At 41.0% G+C, this 27,940-nt stretch overlaps 1 protein-coding gene across 1 annotated transcript; it reads right to left on the minus strand.

Moving 5' to 3' along the window:
* Positions 1-1,713: 1,713 nt before the first annotated feature.
* LOC136950382 (carbohydrate sulfotransferase 11-like) lies at positions 1,714-27,904 on the minus strand. Its single transcript, XM_067244698.1, has 4 exons — positions 27,811-27,904; positions 20,336-20,418; positions 18,344-18,361; positions 1,714-2,538 (listed from the first exon to the last, which is right to left on the minus strand). Exons 1-4 carry the CDS (start codon positions 27,902-27,904, stop codon positions 1,714-1,716), a joined length of 1,020 nt encoding a protein of 339 aa, XP_067100799.1.
* Positions 27,905-27,940: the final 36 nt, after the last annotated feature.

Consider the following 27,940-nt stretch of genomic DNA (forward strand, 5'->3'; position numbering starts at 1 on the left):
CTTGTTTCAAAGGGGGTTCTTGAGTAGGCTAAATGCTTGAAAATATCACTAGATGGGGAAAAAACTTAAGGGGACAGACCCACCTGCAACCGATGCAAGCGAGCACACCCTACAATTTCCCCATAAATTGTACCCTCTCTAGTTTCACTTTATCAAAACTAGCTAATTTAACAGTTATTTTGCAGATATTTACTTTCATCCCACGGACAAATAACAATTTTTGGTTTAGACATAGGAACCTTGAATTGTGAACTGAGCTCGGGTAGTTGTCGTCATGAAATCCCAGCATGCACCAGTCAATATCAAAGACTACAAAAGCCTGCAAAAGCCTTTTTGGGGCTATCTCGTTGTTTATGATCATTGACCAATGCACTTTTAGTAAAGCTCTCTTGGAAGTCGCTTGGAATAAAAGCGGCTGCTAAATGAATAAATGTAAAGACTCCAGAGTAGGACAAAGGAAAGTTGATTAGATAGTTGTGTAGCGGCAACGCTCCTGTTACCCAGAATGCCCTGCGGCAATCTGAAAAGCTACAGAGTTAAAGGTTTAAGCCTAGTTAGATAAGCACTGTTTGGAGTTTTGTTGTTGTGTTAGTTCTGTTTTGATATGTGTAATGTGATGGTCTGTAGTTTGGATACATTAAGTGTTCACCCTGAGTGTGAATGTGTTCCAGTTAGATGGCGATTAAACCTTTCTTGTAAGCTTAACGTGTGGCGAGCAATATTCCTCTCCAATTCGCACAGCTACCGCCGGTAATATCTGTAGTATCTGGATGCTGCACACGACTTGTTTTGAAAGAAAATGTTAAATCGTTATATATTGTTTTGGCTTTATTTAATATTTTTATTTATTGAAAATGCAGTTTTTTTTACAGAGAAGTTCAATTAATAAAAGTCATATTTACCGGCAAAGAACAGCCTGTAATGTAATATTACAGATATATCTTGTAAATTTGGTACAGGAAAATTATTTTACGGTTAATTTATGTTAATGATTTTTTTTTTTTACTCTAATTTAATGGGTTTAGTCTGGCGTCCCAGATGCCAGATTGTTCCTGTTTTTTTACAATGTTTTTTTTTTTACACTTCTGTCAAGAAGACAATAACAATCACATTTCCAAGTAGATGACATTCTATATGCCTTTGAGGCACCCAATCAGAGGCTCTGTAATCAAACAGACATTGTCCCTATGTGATAAACACTTTCATTGTGCACATACTCTTGTTGTAAATAATGTTGATAATGTAAATCTCTTGACAGCCCAAACTCAAAATATTGTGTTCAGTGGTGGGCACACAATTTGATAATTTCACATTCAGAAACGTTGTTGGTGCACTGCATCTTTGACTTGTGGTGAAGGCAATAGTTCCAACTCTATTGGCTTAATTATCTTTGTCAAACATGTATTCTCCATGTTGTAATGACATACTGTATCTTGATGAAAAATCTATCTAATTAGGTAAAAGGACTGAGACAAATGCCTCAAACAATGTATAATCATGCTTTTGAGATTCTATCTTGGGTAATATGGCCTACATAATATTGTCAGACACATGCCATACCAGCTGTTAAAAGTTAATAACATAAGTTACTTATTGTCATAAAACCGATTTCCATTGTCATAAAATATCCTCTTCATACAACATATAGTTTAGTTTCTGACTGCATTTTTGTGAACCTTACCAACAAAGAATGTCCAAGCAAGCACATTCACTTCATCGAAACTTCAAGTACTCTGGCATGGAATAGTTGAAGAGAAGGAAATCCATGCGGTAAAGGTTGTACAGCTTCTTCTGGTAAAAAGGGCTGATGTTGTGGAAGAACTGGGCGGCCATGTCTTCCGTAGTCCTGGTGCTCTTGGCTGAGGACGGAAAGTTGACCTGGCTGTCCACCCCAGCCAACTGAAGCACATAGCGGGAGTCCTGCTCCAGTGTTTCGTACTTCCCCACCACGTTGTAGTGGATCAAGCAAGGGTGGCAGAGCGAGTGCACACGCTCCCAGTGCTCATTAAAGGGCTCTTCGCGCTGTGTAGCTGGGTCCACCAGGTAGTACACAAACTCCTCAAAAGAGACATTGTTGCCCCTTTCCAGGGCTTCCGGCTGGGGGTCCATCCGGTGTCTACGAACAATCTTCGTACCATAGCGCTTGTGGAAGGCTGTGTTGTAGCTCTGCGTAAACTTGTTGCGGTAGGCTGAGACAAGCCTCTCGAAAGGTTCGCGCACAAAGACAAACTTCAGGTAAGAACTTAGGCGTTGGTTGATCTGGGAGGTCGAGTACTCTGACAGCGTGCGCAGGTTGCCGGACACGTGGGCTTCGTTGGCAGGAATGGCGAGTGGGTCACGGGGGCCAACAGCCCCCGTCAGAACCATTAGGATGCGCTTCCAGTTTGTGCAAGCCACCTTGGGCACGTAGCAGTAGAGGAGGCCGTTTTGGTCATCCACGATGACGTGCTTGAGATCCCCTGGGATGAGCACATGGTGCTTGCGGGTGTACAAGCGACATGCCTCCTCCATGAGCTCCCGACGGCCCTGGTGGGTCACCTGCACAACCAACTTCTCCAACAATGGGTGAGGAGACGGAGGTGGATGGAGGGAAAAGAGTGACAACAGGACATGATTAAACAAACTAAACAGTCAACCACAATATATTCTTTCCATTTTTGTGTCTAGCACATAAAAAACTGAGGGGGAGCCAAAAGATTTATGTAATCCTAGGTTTTCTATGTCTAGTAGATGATCTACAGTATAATAGCCATAATCTGTCCAAGAATGGAGTAATTATTGGTAATTAGTAAAACTGACAATGTACAGCACTGCTGGGACAGCGACTGGTGTAACAGACATGCATCATCTCTCAGAAAAGATCAAGAAGCATGAGCTGTCAAAGACCCACATGGATAGCTGTTTGAGATTGTCTGCTTTGGGGAGAGTGAACATTGCCACTCAACTGGATGAGGGATAAAGGCTGGCTGTCCGTCGCCACAACGATGAGGTGAGCAAGAACCGCCACATCCTCAACCGGCTAATCCAGTGTGTGAAGTTTTGCGGATGTTTGAGTTAGCTTTGTGAGGCAAATATGAAACTGAGGGCTCCACCAACCCTGGTATTTTTCTTGGACTGGTCAACTTTATGGCACAATTAGATGAGGTGTTTGATGAGCATCTTAAAAATGGTTAGTTTTCAAGGCACATCAAAGACAGTTCCAAACGAGCCACTATGCTAGTGATCGTGAGGGAACATTGTGGAGGAGGTGAAGTCTGCGAACTATGTAGCCATCCAAGCTGACGAGACCACGGATGTTTCTACACAGACGGTGCTTGTGCTGAGGTACATCCATAAAGTAAAAAATAAAACTCAAGCAGGAATGCTTTTGAGTTTCTTCTCATCTCGGAATCTGAATTACCATCTGAATTACCATCAGCTGAATTTGATCATGCAGCAAGCTACTTCTTGCATCAAAAAAGTGAAAATCTTCTTTTCCGATCTGAGTGGGATTGCAACTTTTTTTTTTCGGTCACCCAAACGGACCAGCATTCTTGACCAGATGGTTACAGCTTGTGATTCCAGCCAAATTAATAAACGTTTTTTTCCCTACAAAATGTATCCAATATTCACCAAATTTGGCACAGATTATCTTCAGACCACAATCACCTTGACTTGTTAAAATAAGACTGAATTACAGCTGTTTAAACTTTAAAGGCTAAAACTGCTTGCCACAGGAAAAACAGCTTATATTTTTACACAGTAACTGAAAACAGTGGTTCCCAGCACTGAGAATAGCTCACTAGGATAAGTTGGTGTCCTGGCAAGGGCAACGTAAGAGGTTCGAATCCAGCCAAAGCCAACGAGCCTGTCATGTCACTGATTATCTGTTTAGCGAGACTGTAAGCCACTGCAAGCTAAGCCTGGTACAACGCAGTCGCTAGCTACCTTTAGTCTAGCTGTATATAGCCAAAGCAATCCTCACACAAACTATCAAAATGATTTTAGATTTTCGAAACCGTTTGTCCGGTACAGCCAATCGAAATCGGTGGCAGAGCCGCCAAACTGAAAGTTGTGTCGTATCTCAGCAAATCTTTGATGGATTCACACCAAACTTGCTGCGTGTACTTGTAACCCTCTTCTGAGAATGTCTAAAGTTTCTTCTGGGTCATCTGACCTGTTTGGCCACCCCATTTCTGCTTGAAGCTATATTTAATATTGTCTTACTTAATGTACCCATTGAATGGGTCACCTTAATCATTATCAGAAAAATTGACCCCTGAGAATTTTTTCAGGGGATAAAGGATTGAATAAAGGAGGGATACACGTTATCTGGTCATACTTTGATGACATAACTTTTTAGCTGTAAATATTTAAAGAAGTGTTTCTTAGGAATGTTATATCTCTGACATAGTTGATAAAAAAAGTACAACTCTCCATCAGTTTACAGATACCTTTTGTATTCCAAGACTTAAATCCTCCATCTTTTGTACCAGGTGTAAACTGTTCATTACCCCAAATAGGAGTAAATTGGGATAATACAGGCATATCCCCTATATGTTCAGGGGAACCTAACTGTCCTGACGGGACGTTCGCAGCTGGCTACTCAATGGACGCGTGGGAGAAGTGGCGTGTCGTGTGCCTAGCGATGCTTTCCGTGGAGGAGGTGGAAGACATCTATCACCAATTCGGAACCATGATTACAGGCTGTCTGCTGATTGTATTGGGCGCTGCCCTGGTATATCGGAAAATTGATGAAACGGCTACAGCTGTCAAAAGCCCCCTAAGGCTGCCCGACATGATTGATGCGATGGGCAGAGCTGTTGGCGCTCAGACTGTGACTTTACAATGCAATATGGATAACATCATGGAGAAGTTAGTGGCTCTGCAAAGGAGAGTGGACCGATTTGGAGACCATATTGTGTAGACGTAGAAATTGAATGTGGCTACTCGACCAAACAACAACCCCAATCTTATCTGCTTTCGGCCCCGTAACCAGCACAGGCCTTGGTCAAGGCCGTTGCTGGAACAACAACTCCCCTGGAGAGCGCTGCAGTGAGACTCTCTTGTAGTCTCTTCCCTTCCCCCCTCCCACAGACACCTGTGGATTGCGGTCTCTGTCTGGGTCACGACCAAGGATGTCTCCATGGCAATACAATCTGCGAACTGTGAATCTGACTGATTGTGGCCTAGGCGAAGGCGTCAGCCCAGGCCTAATCATACACTAACTTTCACCTACTACAGATATGCCATCACCCCCCACCCCCATCCAACACCTTCGCCTGCTTTGTTCCCCCAGCGTGGCAGGCGGGTCTGTGACCAGCGCCTTTTACGGCCGCAGGTCCAGATGCTGCTTGTTTGCGCTGGCTTCCCACCCCCTTTGCATGTCATGAGTTCTGTAATGTTGTACAATGTATGTGCTGAGGTGTTTTTTTCCTGTTCCCACACTGTACTCCTATAGGAGCATAGTCTGGGGGTTAACTTTCTCTCCTCTCCTCATGTTTCTGCTGAAATCTTCAAGGGGGCGCCAATAATGGCTGCCTTGGTCGGTATCTTTCGGCCAAAGTTAATTCCTTGTCTGTGCAAACTTTCATGGCGAATAAAAACCCATTCTGATTCGGATATGCTTGTGTGCAGCATACCAGACTGATATTGTATTTTTAAGAAAATGATTTGTTGTATGTTTCTTCAATGACTTAATATTCAAAAAGTATAGATACATACTTAATGGTTGATCTGGAATGGACTCTTGCTCAATGCCCACCCAGGCTGGGAGCGTTGTCATACAGAAATAATATGTTGCTGAGGTCAGTTGGGCAGCCATATAGTACCATCTGAGATTGGGAAGGTGGAGCCCCCACCCTTTCATATGGCAGATATAGTAGCTTAAGGCGAAGTCTAGCTTTCCTGCCATTCCAAATGAATTGTCCGAATAATTTGTTGAGGTTGTTGTAAAACATGTTTGGTAGCGGCAGTGGGAGTGCTTGAAAATAATATAGGAATTTGGGTAGAATAGTCATTTTTATTATATTTATTCGACTGACCACAGATATGGGCAAATTGGACCATTGATTCAATGCTTCAGTTAGGCCGAATCCCAATTCTCTGTCTTACCCCTTAGTTTTGCGCGTTCACGTGAGAGTAAGGGCTATCCCAATACTCGTTTTGATCGAGGGGTAGGGCTAAGGGGTAGGGGTACATACCCCTTGAAACCAAGTGTTTTCGGGAGCTTACTTGAAACCAAGGGGTATGTGATACTGCACAACCAGCAACAATGGCGACAGATCATCCAGAGTCCCATAAATGTAATTATTTTGTCTTAAATAATTTCTTAAAAAATTACGACAGTCTTGTTTTGTGCTCGACACAGTCCTGTACATATATATTTGCAACCATGTTCTTAATTAAAAAGTTTTAAAAAATCGCTAGTTTGCTACGCTAACGTTACATTGAATGAAGAACACCCAGGACACGCTGGAGGGACTATGTCTCTCGGCTGGCCTGGGAACGCTTCGGGGTCCCCCAGGAAGTGGCCGGGGAGAGGGAAGTCTGGGCCTCCCTGCTTAGGTTGGTGCCCCTGCGACCCGACCCCCGGATAAGCGGCAGATGACGACGACAAAGTTACATTGCTGATTAGCACAACAGTCCCGCATTTCTCTGACTAGCCTTGAATGGACTCCATGCATGTCTACAGTTTTAACTCCATTAGCAGCGAATTTAATTTGACATCAGTGCATAACACTAGTGCATAACTAGTGCATAACACTACTAGGGAGTCAGGTGGCTGAGCGGTGAGGGAATCGGGCTAGCAATCCGAAGGTTGCCAGTTCGATTCCCGGTCATGCCAACTGACGTTGTGTCCTTGGGCAAGGCACTTCACCCTATTTGCCTCGGGGGGAATGTCCCTGTACTTACTGTAAGTCGCTCTGGATAAGAGCGTCTACTAAATGACTAAATGTAAATGCTTTGGAGACATTGATATACGTAACCAAGTGGTGTCTCATTTCATAGGGGTATGTTTTCACCCCTAGCCATTACCCCCCCTCAGTTTATAGGGACAAGGTCTAGGGGTAAACTAAGGGGTAGGGGTAAGACAGAGAATTGGGATTCGGCCTTATTCTGTCTACCAGGGGGTCATAATTTGCTGGGATTATGTCACTGAGTTCAGGAGTGATTTTTACACCCAAGTACCTTTCTTCCTTATTTAGAAACATTAAAGATCCCATGACATGCTGTTTTTTGATGCTTTTATATAGGCCTTGTATATATACTGTATCTGAAGTTTCTTTCCAGAAATTCAGCCTTGGTGCAGAATTACAGCCACTACGAGCAGTCCCACAATGAGCTTTCCTCAGGATGTGTTGTTTGTGTCTGTAGCTTTAAATGCTATGAGTAAGAAAGAGGCGGGGCTAACTGCCATGCTTCGGTCGTTTGCAAGTGTTGCCATGATGTCTCGAGAAAAAACAATATCGCGCTCGCACAGTCGTAGTTCATTTTCTCATTGGTGGGCCAAATTCTCTGTGCGAGTAAAGCAGAGAAAGGGGAGGTAACCTTTGCTCTTATGACGTCATAAAACCAGCATTTTCAAAACCGAGCGTTTCAGCTTTCATTTTCTCAAAGGCGGAGAAGAATACCCAGGGCTTGGTTTACACCTATCGAAATTTCTAGCCACTGGGGGACCAAAGGCAGGCTAGGGGAACTCATATTAATGTTAAATAACTTCCTAAAGTGAACATTTCATGTCATGGGACCTTTAATGTTGAATTGGAATCATTGATTTTGTAACCAGAGAACTCCCCAAAATGTTCAATTAATCTCATTAAATTAGGAATACTGTCTTTCAAATTGGTCAGGAAAAATATGATGTCATCCGCATATAAAGAAATACGATGTTCCTATCTCACCAATTGTGATGCCTGATATTCCCGTATGTGTTCTTACGGCCATGGCTAATGGTTCAATTGCTAACGTAAATAGTAGTGGGGACAAAGGGCAACCTTGACTTTTGTCATTCCAAAAGTTGTTGAATTGAATAGGCTAAGCATCAACATGTAACATCAAGTAAGCCTATAGCCTAGAATTTCCAAACTAACTACACTTGGCTCTATTTTTTGCAATACTTGGACCGTGTCCTGACAATAAATGAAGAACACAACATGTTTTGCCAGGATAACTGGATCTAATTAGACCATTGTATGTTTATGATGTCCCTGTGTGTTTATACTTTTGACTGTGGACAAGAATGCGATGAGTCAGCGTTAAAATTCTTACATGATCACAATTTTGATGACCACTCATCCAGCCTTACACCCCCACCTACGATCTTCTTCTGACAACCGTCTGGTGGCCCCACCTCTCAAGAGTGCCCGCTCCCAACCCAAGCTCTTCTCCCTGTCTGGCCCCCCAATGGTGGAATCATCTCCCCACCTTCATCAGAGATAGTAACTGTCTCTCCACCTTCAAGAAAAGGCTAAAGATTTGTTGGATCAGATGTTAGCTTATTTCCTCCAGGAACACAATGTCAATTATTGAGGGACTTGTTGCTCTTGTTGGTTAGTTGTAACTGATTTAACCATTTGTGCTCGCTGTGAATTATATTATTGTTGCTTGCTTTCCTCCAGGTACACTGTAGCACTTTCAAGGATCATGTTGTTTAATTGTAATTTGTTTAACTACATGCTCTTCTGGTACTTATTTGCTTTTTCACAATGTATGCTTCATGTTTTGGCTACCCGCAATGTCTGGAGCTATCTCGTTGTTTATGATCATTGACCTATGCACTTTTTGTAAAGCTCTCTCTTGGAAGTCACTTTGGATAAAAGCATATGCTAAATGAATAAATGTAAATGTCGGCCTACACATTTATAGACCAACTGCAGTCTAACCCAGGGCACTACACTGCGACCGAAATGGTCGCATTTGCATTTCTTTGATATTTGACAACCTGATATACATGTAAACACTTCTATGCATCATTTCGACTCATTTCTTTTGCAATTTGTTAAATATATTTAGTATCGATCACGTATTTATTATGTTCAATGATATAAAATGAGTTTCATTATGTATTTTCTCATTATGTATTTTCTGTTAAAATGTAAACGATTCTCTTTGTTTTCATTTTGTTTCACGTGAAATTATCTTATAATTCATATAGATAATTTATGGTAAAATTTCGACTTATTTTTTTGGTTTATCTTGGAAAATGTTGTTTAGTTTGATTAATGTATAATATTGACTATTAAGTTGTTGGGGTGGGGCCCACGAAAAACCACATAGGTTTCTGGCCCCATCTGCATGTTTTTTTCTCTTCTTTTGTATCTTTATATTGTTTTAATCATTGTATAAATGCTAATAAACAAACAAACAATTTGCGAACTTTTGAAATGCCATTGTGACCGTAATTTTTAATGGGTCGCAAATGTATCACTGATTATTTTTGTGCTTACCTTAGGTTTTAGGCAATATGCTATGATTTATTATGAGCATTTGTTAAAACAGTAATGTGTATTTTAACAATTCAACACATCAAGTTGATGTGTAAAGTTTGAGTAAAGTTTTTCCCTTCTCGGCATTTAGTCTACTCATATTGCATTCATTCATGAATAAAGAACCCCCTTTGAAGATTATTCTACGACGTTACCGGCAGTAGAAGATGGAATCGCGATTCAAACAGTACCATCTGCTAACTGAAAATATGCCCCCAAAAACGTAAATAAGCTTGACATTTATTAAGGGGAAAATCCCTCATTCATAAAAAGCTCACTGGTAGCGATCATTGTCAGTAACAACACCCTAGCGACATAGCCCTGTGTGGAGAAGCTGGCCCGGTAAATTGTACTACTACAGTACAGTACTAGACTACTGCTGTGTTCGTCTTGGTAGTGATTGCGTTGGTTGAATTGGATTTAACGTTCCGTTGTACGGTTTAGGCTGAAAATAAGTATTTTCATGAACAGATTGACAAAGTTTAGGCTGTGGCAATGAAGTTCAGGTTAGTAGTTAGATAGACTTTTGATTTAAGTAAGGGGAGTGCCGAACATGTTCTGTCGCCGTTTGACTTCCTAAACAGCTGTGTAGTGTAGATGTTTTTGTAGTGTGTCTCGCGTAAGCTACAGCGTTGCAGTGAGCTACACTGGTTTGAAACCACAGGTAATGGTAATTTCACCAACAAATCGTTTTCTAATGTCAGAATAAATCCTACAACGAAAATGTATATGTGAGGAATGTTTATTTTAACGATTGAAAACAGATAACGCTACATCATAGACCACTGTAGTATGTGTTGCCCGGGCAACACAGGCTAATGTCATGATGCTAATACTTCAGTGAAATAGTAGACTACTGTTTCCGAAAGTAGATGTACTTCCTTAATAATATCAGCTTATATTGTACATTACACATCACAATTGTGTGTCATATAACAAAGTAAAATGAGTAAATAGTTATCACCCTGGCCTCTTTTCTTGTGGCGTTTCTGCAGCTGCCTTGCAGTAAAGCTATAGTTAGCCTAGCTATCCCCCAAGTTAACAGATGCAAAACGAATGTTCTGCCAAAGGTAGTCACGCGTGTTTTCGTGACGTTAGTAACGTCAGTGACTGTGGCTAGCAAATTAGCCACCGTTAGCTTCACTTTTCGCCACAAAAACCTAACTTAAGCCTAAACCATGCAACGGAACGTAAATTCCAATAGAAGCAACTCAATCGCTACCAAGACGAAACTTTTGACACCTACGTTGTCTATGTAGGCCAAATATTGACTGAGTTTTAGGGGGGCAAAACAAAAAAAATAAAAATAATAATATATATGTGAGAGAACAAAGGTTGTGCCCTTGCCGAAGGCAAAGCACACCCAATAATAACTAGAGAGGGTACAATTTCTGGGGAAATTGTATGGTGTGCTCGCTTGCGTCGGTTGCAGGTGGGTCCGTCCCCTTAAGTTTTTTCCAATCTAGTGATATTTTCAAGCATTTAGCCTACTCAAGATCCCCCTTTGAAACAAGCTATTGTAACAACGTTGTCACCGGCAGTATTTCAGATGGAATCGCAATTCAGTACCATCTGCTAACTGAAAATATGCCCCATGTATGATGCTGCTAGTAGTAGTACACCACGGCACAATACGATACTCGCTGTGCAACAGCACATCAATCCATGCGTCGTTGCTAACGTGTGCTGACGTGGTGACGTAGATAGCACTGAGTACCCTTCGTTGACTAAAGGCACTTTTTGCCACAAAAACGTTGTAACCTCCTAAACCATGCAACGGAACCTAAATAAAAATACAAGCATCGAGACCAAAACGAACATTTTGACACAGGCGTTGTCTATGTAGTCCAAATATTGACTGATCCTTAGGGGGGCGAAAATAAACAATAATAATAATAATATATATGTGAGAGAACAATGGTTGTGCTCGCCGAAGGCGTGAGCACACCCAATAATATATGTGAGAGAACAAAGGTTGCACACCCAAATATATGTTCTGTTATATATATATATGTATAGAATTAAAAAAAATGTTCATTTGTATGTCTGATATATGTGACACGCTCTGGTGAAAAGGGCCGGTTGTCGGCCAACATAATTTTCATTGTGAAAGTGCAGATTGTAAGCTTTCAAATGATTTCATACATTAAAATCTGAAAATAGTTGAAGATACGCATATGTGAATGTTGATAAACCTGGATACCTCTAGCCCAGGGGGGTATTCGTCGTAGCTTGCTAAGCGGTTTAGCGAGCTAATTTTCAGGGTAAGATAAAAAACGCCCCTCTTTTTGGTTTGTGGAAGCAACTTTCGATAAATCACCATAGTGACATATCAATTAGCACTAACCTGCTCCAGAGCAGGCTAACGTAAGTGTAGCTGGATAAGCTTGCCACACCCCCAGAAAATAACATGGCAGCTCCCTTTTTGAGAGACCCAGTTGACCAAGGAGCTATATTTTAGTTCGATTAGCTTTCCATACCAATAGAGTTCTTCGCGATTGCCAAGATCCTTTATTTCACACGGATGAGTTCTTGTTTGAGCGATATCGATTCAGCGGACAAGGACTCATTTATTTGCAAGACCTTCTCAGGCCGTACATTGCAAATATCACACGCCGCAGCAAGCTTTTTGCTTTATTATGAGCTTATGCTGCTGTATGTGAATATGTAACGCTATGTTTTAGGAAATGTCTTGTCTTATCTGTTGTGCCTGTGCTTTTTATATTTTTCACTGTGGGAGAGTGGGAAACGTCATATCGATTCCTTTTTATGTCTTGACATGTGAAGAAATTGACAATAAACTTTAACTGTGCTTCAGATTCTGCATAGCCTTGAGGTTTTTTGCGTCAGGTATAGGCAAAATATTTATACAGTATAGGCGATGCAGAAAACATTGGCAAAGCCGCAGCATGCGTTGCTGTAAGAAAAGTGTATTTGGCGCTTAACCAGCTGATGATTCAATTCATCATATTCCCTGGCCATGTCCCAGTCAATGAAATCAAAGAGGGATTTACACATAGGCCTACATGCATATACACATATATAGTACATGATATAAGCTCAGTAGCCTACATATATCCTCATAAGTGTCTATGAATTCGTATCAATTAGATACTCTTTGGCCTTGTTTTATCTAGCCTACTTATTCTGAAAGAGTTGAGATCATTATTTTCGCTTGCAAGATCTCATTCGATTATTAATTTCCATTAAGCCTACTGCCAGCAGGCACATTTAAAGAAATGTGATCTGATTGGGGTAATGAGGCACTTAAGATGAGCCTATACATTTCCCCAAAACTTTGGCATTTATAGCTTATCGGCAATTTTTTGCCAAGCTGCTTGTCTTGCTCTGGCAGCGGCGGTGTTTGACTTAGCCATGATAATATGCTTATTGTCTTCGTAGAGACAGACTCATTATAATAGTTTGCTCGGATGGCGAGAATAGCCTATCACCGCTCTCTCTTTCGTCTTTTCCGCCATCATACCGTTAGAAAATCACGGTTTTGGTGATCGACCTTTCCAGCCTTTTGAAGTAGGACGTGCACGTGCAATTTCCCCGATAAGTTTAGCCTGATTGAAATTAACCACATGATTTGGATGCGGATCAGCCGTTGACAAACCGATATTTGCTGTTCTCACTCATCTCGCTAATGTTAACGGGCTAAAGGGACAATTGATTAACTTAGCTTCAACCCTTACGACGAACGGGGCCCAGATATTCGGCTTCGAAGATTTTAGACCTTTTCACGCCTAAAGAGAGGTGTGATTGTTTTGTGTTCATTAGAATGTCGAGCGCCGGTTATTTCACCGCAGTGAAGAAAAGAAAAACAAAACAATATTCAAATTCCAGGATCCTGATTTCTTGACTTATCCTAGATATGTGTTTTAACACCCAGTATTTTTGTACTGACTACATTGCACTGTACCTGGCCTGATTATAGTTCAAGTTACAAATCAAATCACGCATGATGCGCCCACAACTCAACTGGAAGCTTAGGTATACAAAAACAAATAAAAACAAAAAAACGAAAGTATTTAGTGATCCTAAACATGTTTGTTATATTGAGTGGCTTCTTCAACACAATACCATACGCAATTTCACCTTGATATGTCAATATATGATTGAATTCAATTGAATGGCTCCACAGCGTGCGCACACTCATCCTGCCCCTTGACACACGAGCGAGCTTGGCGAGACACGCGCGCGCACACGCACACACGCTTTCTGGAAATTGTGTGCTGACCAAGCCCCCACCCTCGGTTTTTAGCTCCTGTTTCATTTTGCTTCCAATCGCAGCTCGCCATTACGAATATAAATTATTTTTCGGCGGCCATTGTTGTTTTCAACTGGAGTCGCCTGATAGCCGTGATGGAGGCAGCCACGTTCGGTAAGTCCTATTTTTACACATTTTAAGATAGAATCAATGGGCCTCATTCACCAATATTATTATTATTATTAAGTTATTTCTTAAATTTGTTCTTAATAAAGTTCCTAAGAAAAATCTACGTGTGATTCATGACATGTTCTTAAACAGCTGAATTGTTCGCAGGTGTGTTCTTAGAATGATGAATCCCAATATTTCGTAAGTTGAAAGCTCATGCCCCGTTGCTCCTATTTAGCATAGGTAAACGCCCTGTTAATTCCCATAAAAGGGCATGATATGGCAGGGCCGTGTGCATGTCAAAACGACGTGGTAAAGACGGTGGAGGCCTCAACAAAAGACAGAAAAACTTTTATAATTCTGAAGTGGAGGTACAGCTGCAAGAAGTTAGCGACAAACAACACATCATATTTAATAGCGTCAGCTGTGGATACAAAGCAGTAAATAAAACCGTGTGTTTGCGGAATAAGACTACTTTGGGCCTATAAATATCGTGATAAGTCACTTATTATTGGATGGCAAGGTTCCCCGTTACCATAATTGATGTGAATTGAAGGCAAAGCAAGGCTAGTTAATTTAACCCTTGTGTTATCTTCGGGTCATTCTGACCCATCAGTCATTGTGACCCACCGTCGTATTGCGACAGATTTACCGCATACAAAGACAAAGGGAAGCATTTTCTTTTAACAGCTAGGCTGTCTCAGACCCCCACATTGCAAAGGTTAAAAGAAAATTATTTTAATTAGTTTTTGTATTGGGTAAAATTGGGTAAACACAACGATGGTTCGTTATGAACCTTTGGGTCATGTGACCCAAATGCAGCACGAGGGTTAAATAGGCCTAGCACAATTCATACACCAGGGGAATTCAAAGTGCTTTACAAATGAGCAGAAGTGTAAGTGTAGTGTGTATTTATTAAAACAAACAAACATTTAATTATGTGTAAAATAATAGTTGCAATATTATAAAGGAGACAAAATATTCCATTTTAAATTAGAACGGACGAAAACGGTATAACTACTTATTTTGCGCAAACATGTCAGCTCTCAATTGTGCGTAAGAGTGTTCTTGGGTGTGCGTACATTCTGTTCTTACCCAAGAACAAATCCCAAATAAGAAAACATTGGTGAATGCCAGAATCTTCGTGAAAAATGCGTAAGTGGGGTTTAAAAGCAAATTTGTTCTTAAGAACATTTGGTGAATGATTGGGTTTGTGAAAGTACACTACTCTTGAATGATGGTGAAGGTTTGAGCACTCTTAGACCTTTTAGATCGTGAGCTTGAAGTGACGGAAAACCGAACTCGAAAAGTAGCTATCTTTTTCCCTCTGTTTATAATTAGTGAATCATTTTGAATCTCGGCGAATTCTATACCAAGGAGGTGGAGGGGGCTAGCCTGGTCATAACCAGACTCTCGTACATTTCATTTGTACAGAGAGTCTGGCCTCGCTCCATTGACAAGCGTGGACTTCCTTGTAGGCGGGTACTCTGTTGAAGTTTAAAACTATTGAATCTGCCCAGAGCCACTCTGATCTGCCATAACCAATCGCTAGCGTTCGCCTCAGCAAAACTCAGCAAAACCGAATGGCTTCGCTCGCATTTTTCTCCGCCGCCATTACGGAACTACAACACAAACTAGCGCACGACAGCCACTCCCTCTGTTCGCTGATTGGCCGGTAGAAAATTAACCGGAGACATCTGACTTACTTACCTCATGGCCAGACCTAGTACAGAAGCAAAATCAAAATTGAGCGGAAGTACGTAGGAAGGCAGAGCCAGGCTAGGAGGGGGCAGCCTTTAGGAGAAAAAGCGACACACAGACCTGTCGGCTCAGAATTTTGATTTGGGTCGTGAAAGTCTTTGTAATAAGCCTGTGCGCCAGGGAGACTGCATAGATTTAGGCGGCAGCCATGTTTTGGTCGCGTCATGTTCATAAGTTCACCGTTTTACAGTTCGGTCAATTCTACACCAACCACCAAGTCGAGGAGGGCAGCCTTTAGGAGATGTGGGAATTGTGCTTTTAGCCAGATGCTCCGATTATTTTTGTGATTTATGGAAAACAAGTGGAGTGAGACTGCGTCCCGGGGGTACATTGTTTTGACGTTTGCCTCAGAGTCAGTCTCGGCTCGCCCACTGGCAGTGTGTAAACAATTTAGTATTTCACTCAATTCTACTCCAAAAACATCAGGGAGGACTGTTTTTTGTAGACAAGAGTCTGCTAAAGATAGCCAGTATCTCGGATGTTTCAAGGCGAGCCTGTTTCATTCGTCATATGCCCTGAGAAAACGACCTACGTTAGCTAGGCTAGTTTTGCCAATTTCACTAGGTCAAGCTATTTTAAGGTCTCTGACAGTCAGAATCACTGTTTACAGGCAAAGGTCGAGCTGGTCTTTGGTCAGATGTGTATATTGACCAGTTTAGAGCTAAATACTCTTGCTAGAGCCTGGAATCGAACCAGTGTTTTGAGTGACATTGCATGGGTCTCCAACACATTTGGATTCAAGTTCAAGTAGTGCCACTGCATTTCACAGTCAAAACTGAAGTCTGTATCAAGTGTAGATGGAAAAAGCTTCATTTTTCACCACTGACATGGACCTTTTCTTCACTTTTACAGGTCATGCAGAGGCCTGCTCAACAGAGTGCAACAGAGCATGCTGAGAGCAACAACAGAGCATGCTGAGAGCAACAACAGAGGATGCTACAGAGGATGCTGAGATCAAGACAGACCCCTTGCTCCCTTGATCTCAACACTGAGAATAGCTCAGTAGGCTAAGACAGTGCACTGCAAGGAGCAAGGTCACAGGTTCAAATCCAGCCACAGTCTTTTGGCCTGTCATCATTTTGATTATCTGTTTATTTAAACAGGATACCATCATTCTGATATACCATGCACAATTTCACCTTGAAATGTCAACCGTTTCTTAACCTTTGTCCCAAAGCTGACCAAAGCTAATACTCAAATCACACAGTCGGAGCACAGCTAGATAATCAGCGTCAGCGCCCCTTGGGTACCCAGCATGCAGTGCGGTATGTCAAATAGGCAAAGACTTGTGGGAAATAACAGCCGTGCAAGGGATTTCAGTTGTTGTGTTTGTTCAGTTAGATGTTTGTAATGTTATTGTTTATCAGTTAATATAATCTTGTTGGTCACCCTGATTGTGCATGTTGTGTATTTTAATGGGACAAGAGTCGGCTGCTGTACTGCCATAGGCTATTCTCGCAAGGAGCTGAACATGAGCTCTGCCCTAGCCCAGTTGCCCACATGACTATTGTTAATTGTGCATTGACTGAGATTCTGGAAAGAGATGAATTCAAGAAGAGTTACAATATCTGTGGTTTTTCAGCCATCTTGGGGAAAGTTTGAAAAGAGTACTGTGGTTAAAATGTGTCAATTGTGGGAGGCATGTTTTTGGACTAACTCTTAACCTCATGTGGCCGCCGCAGCATTTCCGCCTTGGCATGACATGCGCTGGGAGAGAGGGAAACAGCATGGATGGAAGTTGTGTGTGGGCAGATGTGTCTTTATATAGGGTGAAATGGCATAAGAAATGCAATACAAAATGGCTGAAAGGGGTGTATTTACGTAAATGTCCACATTGCCTCAATATCTTTCTGTCAATAAATCAAATATCATTTTGACTGATGGTTTTTCAAACCTTATTGGCTTCGAGATGACATCATTCTGAAGTAGTACCATGTGCAATTTTATGCAATTTGACATTGAAATGTCAACTGTGGAAGAAGAGAAGCGATTTCCGGTGTGCTTACATTATTCACTAATCAATAGAACTAGTCATTGGATACTAGTTAGTATGTTCTCATGTAAGCTTGCTATTAATAACAGTAGATTGTGTCTATGTGTCAGGGTTAATAGATGTTCGTGATCAGGAGAAAGTACTGGGTAAACGTCCTTTGTCATGACTACAAGGAGGGCGCGAACTATGATCTCTCTAGTCTGAGTGGTCATGTGTTGGGAGCTGTGAATCTCTTCCTCTGAGACTGTTGTAACGTCATTACTGCCTGACTGTCACTATCTATGTTTACATTCCTGTGCCCTATAAAAGATGGTCCTCCGGCTTTCAGAGCTGAGAGAGACATGATTGAGACCTAAGCCTGGTGTTGTGTTGTCATTTATTGTCAGAGGTCTGGTTTTCTCTCCCAATCTGCAGATTGATAATACTTATTAAAATCCAGAACTCAACTGAACTTAGTCACTCCGTTTATGAAGAGACGGACAAAACACTTTCTTCATCACAACCGTTTCTTAACCTTTGTCCCAAAGGTAATACTCTGCCATTTCTATTCGTAAAATCTCAACAGTTGGTGTGTAGGAGAGAGGCTAGAGAGACTGACTTGTAACCTTATGCTCATGAGTTCAAATCCCCATTCAGCCTATTGTTGTTGGCCAAACATGAAGTTGTTTTGCTCTCTTGTTGTCCAACTCTTGACCTTCTACATTGTAGATTTTATAATATTTTGCCATTTTGCGGAGGAACCTGCATCGCTGCTTGCAGCTATATTCAGGGTTCCTCCGGTAGGAGGGAACCTATTGTTTTTGTTAGTATTCTTATTCTTATTATTAGGGTTCCTCCAGTAGGAGGAAACACGTTTTATATAATAAAATAATGCTTTACACATCCGCTGGTCAAAAAGTGATACTCTGATTTAATCACAAGTTCATATGAAGACTCTTGAGAATGTTTAGTACACAAATCTGATAAAAAGTTGACTAAGATGAAAAGAAGATTTTTTGTGAATATTTGAAACATGCATGCTTGGCTAATTGCTAGGGCTTTTTCCGCAAATACTCTCTCCCTCTGCTCCTCACCGCGCATGCTCCAAATTCTCACACACACACAAGGCCAGAGGCCTTTGACACACGCGCGAGTTTGGCAAGACGCACACACAACATTTCAGGAGATTGTGGGCTGACCAAGCCTCCACTCATTCCTTGGCTTGAAGCAAAGGCCCTTGTGGATCTTGATGGTATTGCATTTCAGATTTGGTATCCCATTGGTAAGTCTGCAGCATGGATTTTTCTATACAGTGACAATTTGTGAAGAATATACATTTTTTAATGGTTTGCAATGTTTGGAGGAATCCGCCATTGTTGCTTTCAGCTATATTTAGTATTATTATTTATTTTTGCCCCCCTAAGGATCCGTCAATATTTGGACTACATAGACAACGTCGGTGTCAAAAGCTTCGTCTTGGTAGCGATTGAGTTGCTTGTATTTTTATTTACGTCCCGTTGCACGGTTTAGGCTGAAATTAAGTTTTTGTGGCAAAAAGTGCCTTGTGTCAACAAAGGGAACTCAGTGCTAGCTACGTCACAACGTCAGCACACATTAGCAATGACGCATGTATACAACGCGCAGCAGCATCTTACATTTAAGCAATTCAAGACTTGCATGTACAGTAAGTAATGTCACATTAAATAATGTATTTAAACTCAAGCTTGTGTGGTGCGTCGTTGTCTTCAATGACACAGCCTATACTTTATGTCAAAAGAAGCGTTTTTCATTTCCGGCGCATTCAAACAATCCCCAGTGAAGTTTAGCTACAGTAGCAACAGCAGCTAGGCTAGCTTGCTCGTAGCACAATTTACCGGGGTCAGCTTCTCCATTGTGCAGGGCTCTAGACTGAGATCAAATGGTCGCATTTGGCATTGTTACTGACAATGATCGCTTCCGGCAAACTTCTTTTGAATTAGCCATTTCCCCCTAAATAAATGTCAAGCTTATTTACGTTTTTTGGGGGCATATTTTCAGTTAGCAGATGATACTGTTTGAATCGCGACTCCATCTGAAATCCTGCCGGTGACAGCTTGTTTCAAGGGGGTTCAGCTTGTTTCAAAGGGGGTTCTTAATGAATTAATGCAATATGAGTAAGCTATCACTAGAAGGGAAAAACTTGTGACTAACTTAAGGTTAGAACCGTTTTTACACTGGATTGCCCAATATCTTCGTTTGATCCAACTTTTCAACTGAGGCTGCTATAGCTTATCACTATTACACTATTCCCTCTTGCAGGGGAAATTAGAAGACAACCGTTTCATTCTACACTTCACTTTTTGTATTTTGAATTATAAATGAGCAGCAACAAATGTATGTTTTAAATCTATGCAATCTTCTTAAATAATAAGTACGCATTTTTATATACAGAAATATCAGTTGTAAAAATTACAGTTAATAAACTGAAACATCTGCAACCGACGCAAGCAAGCACACCCTACAATTTCCCAGAAATTGTACCCTCTCTAGTTACTACTTACCAGCTGAAATTGATGAATTAAGCATTTATTGTGCATCAAGTCTACTTTCTATATCAAGTACTATAATTTGATCTAACGGTCTTCAACCAACACATTCAACTCACATTAAAGGTCATTATCATTTTTGTAAAGGTCATGACTGCATTATTGAAGGTATTTCTCCAACTAAGATCCCCTCAGTGTAGATGGATACACGACAGAAAGATAGACTCACCTGGTCACTGTCGTAGTGAGTCTGCAGTGGACTTCTCCTAGACTTGCCCTGTCTGCTGCTCCTCCCATTGACCTGCACAGAGGCTGAGCAAACAAAAGTGCATACTTAGAAATAACATACGTACTTCCTGTGATTTGCGACCACTAAACATACAATTCAAGGCTTATACTGTTGAATAAAATATAATTTACAAGGTAGTGTAACAACTAGTGTTGCATGGTATACTGCTACTGGTACCGTACCAAGGGTACTGTTTTTAGGAATGATACAATACTGGCATTAAGAAAAAGCAGCGATAAAAGCTGTAGGCTACTGTGTCTTCAAGAAAAGCGGACCTGCGTGTCACTCCCGTGCCCTGCTACATGTGGCCTGTGTTTGGAGTATTCAGTTCCCCTGTTCCCCCTTCCATGCAAAACGATGATGTTTTCTCCTGTTGCTAGGTTAAGCTGTATGTGATTTGTATCATCGCGTGTGTTAGCTTATAGTTTACCTACTTTCTTTCAGAATTAGGTACATTTCATGTTGCTGTTAGTTAACTTGCAATCACATACAGGCTTTAAGGTATACAATGTATTCTAGCTTTTGCTGTTTTCAGAGCAGCTAATGGCTCTCAATTAGGGCTCTCAAGTCTCACGCATTTCAACCAGTTCACACACTCTCACGCAACACCTTGTATTTCTCACATTTCTCACGCTGAGAAATAGCCTACTGTAATTTACAGTAATGTATCACAATTAGAACTGACAATGCCTAGTTCTTCAGAAGCATTCACTTGTTTGGACGGTCGTTTACATTTTAGTTTATTGTTGTTAATATTATTGTGTGTGTGTGTCTTTTTTAACAACCTTATGTTCTGTAGCCTATTGCACTGGATGATAAGTCGGCTAGTCGTTGTTATTATTTTAAGCTACTCATCTCAGTTACATATTAGGATTTTCTCCTGAGAAGCACACCTAGAAATTCATTCATTATTTTACGGCATACCTGTCAACACTCCCGTTTTCCCCGGGAGCCCGTATTTCACACCCGTCTCCTGCCCCCCTCCCGTTTTGTTATTTCTCCCGTGAAACTCGCGTAATTTGTATGGCCCCCAAACCTCGTTATAGGAATAATCACATCAATATATTATTCCAAGGTTGTCCAGTTGCCATATCTTGTATGAAATGCATCCTACTCACACAATACATATCATAAATTGTTTTACCCATTTGTGACCTCAACCTGGCAACCTACAACCCAGTTGCGCTGTTGATATCCTCCAACCCCCCCCCCCCCCCCCCCGTTCTGAGGTATCCCGGATTTTGGGACTCAAATGTTGACAGGTATGTTTTACGGTTATCATTATGTATAACAAGTTTAAACAGTCTCTAACATAGCTACGAGCTAATAACCTTCCTTCCTATACTGAAATAAACCATCTACTTAAAAAATGCGAAACATGGGAAACTAGCTGCCCTAAAATCCCATTCTAAAAAAGACAGAAACACACAGAGATTCCTGACATTATATTATATATATAAATGCACGCACGCACACATGCTCAAGCCTACATGGTCTTTATGTTAAGCAGGCATTTCTAAAAGACGCCATTGTATATCACCTCTGACCCAGAGAGGCAGAGGTGTTGCACAGTAACAGTAAGTAATCCATTGCCGACTGCAGACTCTCACCCTGTCCACAACTATTCAGGCCAATATTTAAAATGTTCCCTCCATTCTGATCTGCATCACGAAGGGAAATGGGAGACGGGTAGGTGGGACAGGAATGGACAGAAAAAGAGAGACAATGCTGGAAAAGTACCACTGACAATCTTTCTTTAACCTGCATCCCTGTTTTCAGAGAAACACAAAGTAGCCTACACCACACTACAAAGCTCTATGTTATACTTGTTTTTACTTTTAACTAGACATATTTAACCAAGACATTCATATTGTGACAATGGGTCGAAAAACTATGCTGGGAGCCTAAACTGGCTTTGACTTGGAAAGCAGACTTATATTTTTAGTAGTGATAGGTCATTTCGCAAAAGATTCATTCTTTTAGAAAAAGTCTTTAAAGGGAATGAAATGAACTGAATTCTCACCAAAAAAAGGTGTGTTTGAGTCTCTGCCTAAGTTGTGCTTTTGGCAAATTGAAGGAGCTAAAAGAAAGTTTAGAACTGTTTCCGTCCGTTCTTCAGGTTTGTTCGGTTCAGTTCACTTTTCTTCGCAAACGACACAATCAGCGGATGTCGTTCCCGAACCGGAACGAGAGAATCGTTGAGTGACTTGTTCAGTGAATCTCGTTTGCGAACGAGAGAACGAACGAGAGAATCACCGGATGTCTTTCGCGAACCAGAATGAGAAAATTGTTCAGTGATCCGTTCAGGGGAATCGTTGGCTGAGCGGTTAGAGAATTGGGCTAGTAATCAGAAGGTCGCCGGTTCGATTCCCGGCTGTGCCTAATGACGTTGTGTCCTTGGGCAAGGCACTTCACCCTACTTGCCTCGGGGAGAATGTCCCTGTACTTACTGTAAGTCGCTCTGGATAAGAGCGTCTGCTAAAATGACTAAATGTAAATGTAAATGTTCAGTGATTTGTTCAGTCATTCTCGTTTGCAAACGAGAACAATAGGCTGTAAGGTGAACCCTGTTATCGTTTCAACCCGCTCCACAGTCTGGCATCTACACAATCTTTAGCTCATAAAAAAGAACGAGTCCTGCTAAGCTACCAAAAAAAGTTCATCGCTGAAATTCCAGTCGATTGTCGATGCGTCTATGTTTTATGCAAAACTAGGTCCCATCCTCTATTTGCCAAACATATCCATCCATGTTGACAAAAAGCAGCTACCTTATGGGTGTAGAACGATCACGTGTCGAACCGTGCCACCAAAATCCTATTACGTTCTGAAGAAACTAGTTTTGCATAAAACATAGACGCAACGATAATCGACTGGAATTTCAGCGACAAACTTTTTTTTGGTAGCTTAGTACGACTCGTTCTTTTTTATGAGCTAAAGATTGTGTAGATGCCAGACTGTGGAGCGGGAATCATTTTCTAAAAGACTTTTCGTGGTTCACCTTGCGGCCTACAAGAGAATCACTGGATCTCGTTAGCGAACGACAACGAATCAGTGAGGGAACTTGGTTGATACTGTCTTACGTATAATAGCCTACCAACTGCAGTCTACGCGCAACGTGTATGACGTCCTTTATAGTAAACTACATTTTGCTGAAAAATTTAAGGCCTATACAACAGAAGTTTAAATAAAACTAGAGAGGATACAATTTCTGGGGAAATTGTAGGGTGTGCTTGCTTGCGTCGATTTAATAAACAAGTCCATTTAATAAACAAGCTGAACCCCCTTTGAAACAAGCTATTCTAACCACGTTGTCACCGGCAGTATTTTTCAGATGGAATCGCGATTCAAACAGTACTAGTACCATCTGCTGACTGAAAATATGCCCCCAAACACTTAAATAAGCTTGATATTTATTTAGGGGGAATGGCTAATTCAAAAAAGGTTTGCTGGAAGCGATCATTGTCAATAACAAAGCCAAAAGCGACTTTTGGGTCTCAGTCTAGAGCCCTGCCTGGAGAAGCTGAATTGTGCTACGAGCAAGTTACTGTAGCTTAGCTGCTGTTGCTAGCCAAACTACACTGAGGGGATTGTTTGAATGCGATGGAAATTAAAAACTTTCTTTTTACATAAAGTTTAGGCTGTGGCATTGAAGACAGCGACGCACCACACAAGCTTGAGTTTAAATACATTCTTTAATGTGACATTACTTACTGTACATGGAAGTCTTGAATTGCTTAATCAGAATCAGAATGGGATTTATTCGCCATGAAAGTTTGCACAGACAAGGAATTTGCTTTGGCAGGAAGGTGCATACAATAAACATATACTTAAAATTTAAATAGCTGTAGTACACCACGGCACGATACTTTCTGTGCAACTGTCTCTATGCACGTCGTATCTAATGCGTCGTTGCTAACGTGTGCCAACATTGTGACGTAGGCTAGCACTGAGTACCCTTCGTTGACATAAGGCACTTTTTTCCACAAAAACGTAATTTAAACTTAAACCATGCAATGGAACGTAAATAAAAATACAAGCAACTCAATCGCTACCAAGACAAAACTTTTGACACCTACGCTGTCTATGTAGTCTAAATATTGACTGAGGCTTAGGGGTGGGAAAAGAAAGAATAAGAATATATATGTGAGAGAACAAAGGTTGTGCCCATGCCGAAGGCAAAGCACACCCAATAAACACTGTATGACACGGAAATCAATGATAGATTTACGAAGGAAAGTTCATTTTCCAAACTTACCATTTCTCTATGCAAGAAGATCTGAAGACAGTGTAATCTGACCAGCTATCCGCATCATAAGTAGGGAAAACTGGTCCCTTTGGTTAATTAAAAAATATTGTGAAATGTCTAACATTATATTCCCGCCTGGAACAGCCTACATAGCAAACATAGTCGACTGTCAAATCAAATGTAAATGTATCCATACTATTGACTTACCTTACTGCTTCTTTCTGGTTGGTTGGGCAATAAAAAAGATTTTCACACTCACTTTTCAAGGCATTGGTCCATTTTGTAACTCAATTACTTTTAAAATCTTCTCTTATTTCTGATAAAGAATAATGTTTTAGTGTAGTTGGTATTCCACACACGAACTTCGGCTGCAGGGAGGACTCACTGAACGAATGTAAGAACGAATTGTTTGCGAACAAGAGAATCACCAGGGGTCTCGTTTATAAAACTGTGAATAGAATTCATACTAAAAGTGTACGTACGTCCAAAAGCCTAAAATGGCGTACTCCCCCCAAAAATCTGATTTATAAAACCGTTCGTACGCACACCTGTAAGCAATGTTCCCTTTATAAATCACAGATTACCCACAAGTGTGCGTACGTGATTCAGCATCTTATCCTGCCCTGAACACGCCCATTTCTTTACCATAAATAGACAATGCAAAGCACCTCATGAATGCTGATCCAGTATATTATTGACCCTGGCATGCGATTGTTCTTACGTTACGGTGAATCATGGCGACAGGTGGGAAAAGAACGAAAAGGCGCAACTTCTCAGACACTGACATTGAAATACTTGTAGGCGAGGTGGAGGCCCGAAAAACCACATTATTCTTAATGCCAGTTTTGTTATGAACAGTATCAAAGTTTGGATAGATAACGAGGACGTAGAGTGTAGCGATTGCGCAGGAGCTTAAAGGGGTGATTGACGTTTTTTTGGGTGTATTTCACACTGTTCCTTAAGGTCTCCGAATAGGGTATGTAACATTGGTTGGGCTGAAAATGGCTCGGGTGCTGTTCTATGCCCCCTGATACATCCAGTGAAATTTTCCCGGGAAAATAACGCTAGGTTTTCTCCTTTTATGGTATGCTCATGAATATATAGATGAAATGCGCGCTGATTGGTTGGTTTACAACGAGTGAAACTGCGGAGCAAAGATGCAACACGGCCAACAGCACTCACTGAAACAACAAAGGTGGAGACTTGAAATAAAAACAAACAAATACATCTATTGTGTCTACACAACACTGTTTTCAACAGATTGACTAGATATCATTTGAAATGATTACGTTAGTTGTTTCCACTTCTGTTGTCGAAGAAAACAAGATCGCCTTAGGTGGGTAACGTTAGCACTACAGCTTAGCAAACAAACTATCATGATTCAACTCAGCTTCAGTTAGCTCTAGCTATCTTGCTGAAAAATCGATCTGGACAAACATGCATCTTGAATTGTAGATTTACATAACAACACAGGTTATTTATTTGAATGAAACAGAGTCAGGAACATGAAATAACGTTAGCCCCATATAAATAAGCCCCAATAAACTAGGCTAAATCATCACACATTCTACCTATGCTCTTGCGTTAGCAAGCTAAACTACTTTACATGCCTACAGTCTAGGTGTTTTTGCTATCTAGCTGTTCTTGCATTCCTTGCAAATCAGCGTTAATAAAAAGCAGAGGAGCTAACCCTAACATTGACTAGACGGGCATGGCTGATGTTTGTCTAGTGTAGAAGATCCCTGTGCAGTTCGACCCTCGACACATTTGCACGAACCATTTCACCAAGGACGGTTTTGAAAACCTGGGACAGTGTAAAGCAGGATTTGCTATGAAGCTGTAAAAGAGGTGCGTTCCGATATTTAGCATTCTACATATGCGAGACGTTAGCATTGCTAATATGCTACTGTTAGTTATTTACAGCTTGCGTTTGTGATGAGCATACGGTTGGAACAGCACTTCTTTTCAGCAACAGCGGCTTAGCAAATCCTTCTTTAAATTGTCCAAGGTTTTCATTCAAAACTGTCTTTGGTGAAATGGTTAGATCAAATAAATAAATGAGTGTCGAACTTAACAGGGATCTTCTCATAGAAAAACATCAGCCATGCCCATCGAGTGTCTGGTTCCTTTGGAAGATTATGAAAAGTGTCAGGATTCCCGGTACACACTGCATTTACGGCGCTCCATTTTCAATATCTTGAAAACTTATTAACTTTCCTATTTGTAATTCCTGTGGAAGTACAGACCAGCGCGCAGCTAGCTAAAGTGTCGGAGATCTACGCGGCCTCCGTTTTTGTTCCTGGACCAGAAAACCAGAGGGCGGGTAAATGTAAATTTTGGGGCGTGACAAAGTTGATGCTGCAAGTTGTGACGTCACAACTTGCACTGTTTCAAAAGCTAGCATTTGCAAGTTGCAGTTTCAAAAAGTGAAATTTTGATAGGAAAGAGGTTTCAATGGACTTTGAGGTTCACTGTATGTCTATTTTACACACCAAACTGTCATTTTTCAACTATGACAAGGTAAAATCGGTTTTGCAATCAATCGCCCCTTAAACCGCTGTATTTCCAGTTTTTGACATGATGATATATGCATAGTATTAAAGAAATATATTTAGTTATACACTGTGTTCTGCAGTTATCTAAAGGTAGGATATGTGATGTTATCCTGTACTATTCCATGCTGTCGGGCCATCTCCTCCTCTTGTACTCCCATAGTGGACAATGTGATGGTGAGATGGCGCTGAATTTTGATTTAAGATGTAAGTTGGAATTTACAAAGTGTTTATGGAACAATTATCACTCAGTACAAGCACAAATAACACTGCTGTATTTAATCTTCATGATAATGATGATATGGAGTGAAAAAAATGTGTGTGAGGAAAACAAAATATATCAATATTACAAGTAATCGTTCTTCCCACATTTACTTTCTGCAGTCTTTCTACAGTACACCACCTCACCATCTGTGTCGCCCATTCCCACTGTCTCCAAAATGTGCATAAGCATGGGTCAGAGTTTGCGTAGAGGACCGCACATTCTCCCGTCAAGTTAAGTATAAATCACAACCTTTGCGTGGGAAGTGGCGTACGCACACAACGTTAAGTTAACTTAACGTCAAGCTATATGAGTAGCAAATTAGCCAATTTTAAATTGTATTTCTCAAACTTACCTGGTTTCAGGTTGCTTTGAAAATAGATTATGACCATTATGAAACAACTCAGGCACATGGCGAGAAACATTCGCTTAACTTTAGGTTTTCTCATCCTAAATCTTTGGGACATGAATGTCAAAGCCGACAA

The sequence above is a fragment of the Osmerus mordax genome, chromosome 1 (genome assembly GCF_038355195.1).
Source record: "Osmerus mordax isolate fOsmMor3 chromosome 1, fOsmMor3.pri, whole genome shotgun sequence".
NCBI classification, from domain to species: domain Eukaryota; kingdom Metazoa; phylum Chordata; class Actinopteri; order Osmeriformes; family Osmeridae; genus Osmerus; species Osmerus mordax.

Bases quoted from the DNA above. Each gene is read 5' to 3' on its own strand.
- LOC136950382 (XM_067244698.1), bottom strand. From the start codon at position 27,904: ATGAGAAAACCTAAAGTTAAGCGAATGTTTCTCGCCATGTGCCTGAGT. The intron at 20,419-27,810 runs GTAAGTTTGAGA...TTGTTTGCTCAG, and splicing joins TCAAAGCAACCTGAAACCAG to CCTCTGTGCAGGTCAATGGG.